This window comes from Etheostoma spectabile, unplaced genomic scaffold (assembly GCF_008692095.1).
Source record: "Etheostoma spectabile isolate EspeVRDwgs_2016 unplaced genomic scaffold, UIUC_Espe_1.0 scaffold559, whole genome shotgun sequence".
Classification (NCBI taxonomy): Eukaryota; Metazoa; Chordata; class Actinopteri; order Perciformes; family Percidae; genus Etheostoma; species Etheostoma spectabile.
The window spans coordinates 327,601-331,377 of record NW_022605627.1 but is presented as its reverse complement, the minus strand read 5'-3'; the positions used below and the strand labels follow the sequence as shown (position 1 = coordinate 331,377).

The window sequence follows — 3,777 nt, the reverse complement described above, 5'->3', positions numbered from 1 at the left end:
GTTTTGTCACTATGGCAGAGACCATTGACCTATCCCTCATGTCCACCTTTTCAGTCTTAGCCCAGTCTTTCATTGACAATGTACTGTTTTTTGTCTAGCTAACATAATACAATTGTGTATAAAACTGAAAAAAACAATAGAATTTTACGGTAAAAGTAGCCTCCAAGGTTTGACATCACACATTGCACTCATTTTGAAACCATTTTTATTCACATACATAAAGTAACTTCCATACATCAGAGTAAAAAGAAAATGTACAAACAATAATATACTGTAATACAAACACAAACAAAAAACAAGGAAAATTATATGCTGCCTACAGTGCTGTAAATAAAGCTGGAGTTTCACAACTAACAGTTCTTCACTGGCCACCATCCTCCCCCTCCTGGCCATCCACACGCTGCTGTCTGTCTGGCCACAGATTCTCATCCACATCACAGCCTATATTCTCCCTTGAGATGCAACGAGGGAAGAAACAGAGTGCATGTCGCAACCATCCCCTACACTGATCTCCTGTAATATCCTCACACGCACCGTCCATTGCATGGAGCAAGGACCTCTTTTCTTGAGCCTGATGCTCATGCACTCTCCCCCTCCAAGAGGAGAAATACTCCTCAGTAGGATTGAGGAAAGGAGAGTAAGGTGGTAGGAACACCATAACCATCCTTGGATGAGTGGTGAACCCAGCCTTGATGCGAGGGCCATGGTGGAAATTCACATACATACATACAATAACATACTGTGGTAGGTGAGGCCCTATGAGACCTTTCTCATTTTCAGGGATCAAATCAAAATGAAGGCGGTCCAAGAAAATGAGGAGCTTCTGTGTATTGTATGGGCCAAGACTGGGAATGTGAGTGGCCACAGCATTCTCAGAAATACAGCACACGTAGATATATTGCCCCCCTTCATCCACAAACACGAGGATGTGAGGGGTCTCATTTCCTTGGAATGCCATAATTCTTGTTATGGAGTCAGATATGTTGGCATTGCTTAGATTTCACAAAAATAGAGCAGTGTGTAGAATCCCTTTTGTGTTTCACGCTCTCCACCTCCAGGGCCCAAAGCCTAGGGTGTTTGGTAGCATGAGGTCCTGGAGAATGTGGGGGCTATCACTTGCCAAATAAATGGTAACGAGCCTCTGTTTGTCTTGCTGTCATGCAAAAACAGCTCATGCACGCCGATGGTTCATTCCATTAGCATTGCCATTAGCACATGTTCAGCTCCCAAGCAGAGCACATGATAATCGTGGCCATCCTGGCCATCCCCTGGGCATTCTCACGCTGCAGCCCCTGCAGGGAAGACCCTGTCGGCCCGTCCACTCTGGAAACATGCAAGCAGTTGGACACACGCTGGAAATGTTTGTAGCAGCACAGCTAATTATAGCTGCACTCCCAAAACTCCTCTATACCCACTGACTAGGTCAGTTTTGATAGTGAAAAAAAACATGTGCTGGAAGGTGAACGTTTCTAACACGAAAAGAATGCGCAGATCCAAGCACCAGACAATACCGGTGACACACCCCACGATTGCTCCGGGGAGTAGGGACGCCACACTGCACCCAATGACTAGGTCACCTTCGACAGACAGCTTTACCTGGGTGCGTTATCAGAGTGAATCTTGCAATATGCCATACGGTAACCCTCTTCACACTTCTAAATCTGTCTACATATTATAATCTTTTCTATAAAGTGGGGAAAGGCAGACAAAAGATCCTGAGAGGAGCCCAAGGACCAGCTCTTGTTTCACAAAAGTAAGTGGACAATCCCTGCCTCTTGCAGAGTCACAGCTTCAACTGTACATTCCTACGTCTCCTGCATTCAGTGGAAATCAATGAATCAGTGAACCCATGCACACCCGGGCCTTTTATGCCCATGCATGGGCCACGTAGAGGTGTGTCTTAAAGTTATATCCACGTCAACTGCCCCAGTGGGTCAGTCCCACTTACATATGGGATACGTAACTCTGTGGAGAGATAGTATCGATACAATAGAGAACACTATGTGACCTGCAAAATGTGATTACTCAATCAAAATAATGTTTCAAATGTAAATAAAACCATCAATGAATAAATCATTGTCATGGAAACAAAATGTTACTTCATCATTGCTTAGAACAAACCAGTCAAAATGCAAAGACATTTTGTCAAATGACAGTGTACTTTGAAATTATGATAGTTACCCCCTATGGAATATTGTCCAATTGCTAACATTGTATATTTAGGCAGCTGAATAATATTGATGTCAACCATTGCACACACTATACTTTCTCATTGTATGCACACAACATACTCAATGCATTTTTTTCGAAAGCAATGACAAATTTCTAGTCATGTGAACAACTGATCTTATGTTCCTATAAATAGTCAAAATGTAATAGACATTCGACAATTGTGCCAGAGCAATTGATTTAAACTGTAATGTAATGCCATCTTTTTTCTGGCATCATTTTACCCCCTGGTGGTATATGTTAATGTCAACTGTAAATGAAGCTTGTTTAAAAACTATCTCTGCTAAAACCGTACAGCCTCAGAGGAAAGAAGATCAAATGAAGCCATTTTATCTGAGGCCGTTATGTCATGAGACGTAAGTTTTTTTCTGAGATTTGACACTGTTTTACCTGACACTTGACACCTCTGGATCTGATGTCTGAGACCTGACCCTGAACCCCCTTCCCCCCAAACAGAACTTCATTGTATTCCTGATTTTCATTGCAAATACTCATTGTACCTCAGTATAATGTACTCACCTTGTACTGCAGGTACTGGCAGTGGCACTAACGTGGATGCCAGCATTGACAGTGGGGTCGGTGAAAGAACTTGTGTTAGCTGTAGCATTGGTCTCAGCTATGGCCTGACTGCAGATCCATTTTGTCTCATCCACCACTGTGCGTGCATGAGGCAGACGACCCACATCCCTCACCTTCATCCGCAGGTGCCGTCCTGTTTTGAGCATGTGAACTGCCTCATCGTGGGAGATGGTAACAAAGCTCTGACCGTTCAATTCCAGGATCTGGTCACCCACCTGCAACAGACCATTTTAATTCAAAATAATCACTACAAGCTTGTCATCCTTATGTTAACCAACTGTAGACAGACAGAGACATCAGACACCTTATATGAACAAGTTTAGATGTCCTCTTTACTGCACCTTCCTTTAAGAAACTACATTGCCAGAAGACTGGATCACACCCAAAAGATGGTATGCCCATTTACAGATCTTGGGTCTTGAATCACACTGATTTCAGCCTCCAGGCTTCATGCTGGCCTGTCTGTGTTTGTTTTCCAATACACACACACTGAATACAAATCCCACCCCGCTAGCGTTTTCTGTTAGCTGACTAAACTTTCTTTCATCTGACAAAACTGCATGTGATTGGTAGATACTGCCATCTGTCAGCCGTCATCTTGTATTGTCACAGCTAGTGGATAAAGAAAGATGACTAAACAGCCGTTCAGTCGTGGATTTATCTCTCTGGAATTACTCATGCAAAGTGTGCAAAGTCTCCCGAAAAGTCACTGTTTTCCAGGCTCAGATTACTAAGCTTCTGAAAGGGCTACGAAGGCACTAGTCTATATCAACAATTTTTTACTTCCGGGACAGTTCAGGTGCTGCCGACAATTCCGCCGGATGTCCCTGTTTTTCTTGTCTGTCACCTGTGAAACTGCGGTTGATTTATGAGGACTATAGGTAGCTGCTCCTCAGATCTCTGCAGGGTTGGGGTGTGGCCCTGACCAAGTACCACTTTGCTCGTTTGAAAGCCGTGATGTCTCTCTCT

At 43.6% G+C, this 3,777-nt stretch overlaps 1 protein-coding gene across 1 annotated transcript in view; it reads right to left on the bottom strand.

Moving 5' to 3' along the window:
* Positions 1–3,777, bottom strand: part of LOC116686935 (whirlin) — a gene marked incomplete at its 3' end in the record, with an annotated part of 136,364 nt that overhangs the window by 30,231 nt on the left and 102,356 nt on the right. Inside the window, 1 exon segment of the mRNA XM_032511953.1 lies at positions 2,749–3,023. Within this exon segment, the coding sequence (XP_032367844.1) occupies positions 2,749–3,023 (275 nt within the window).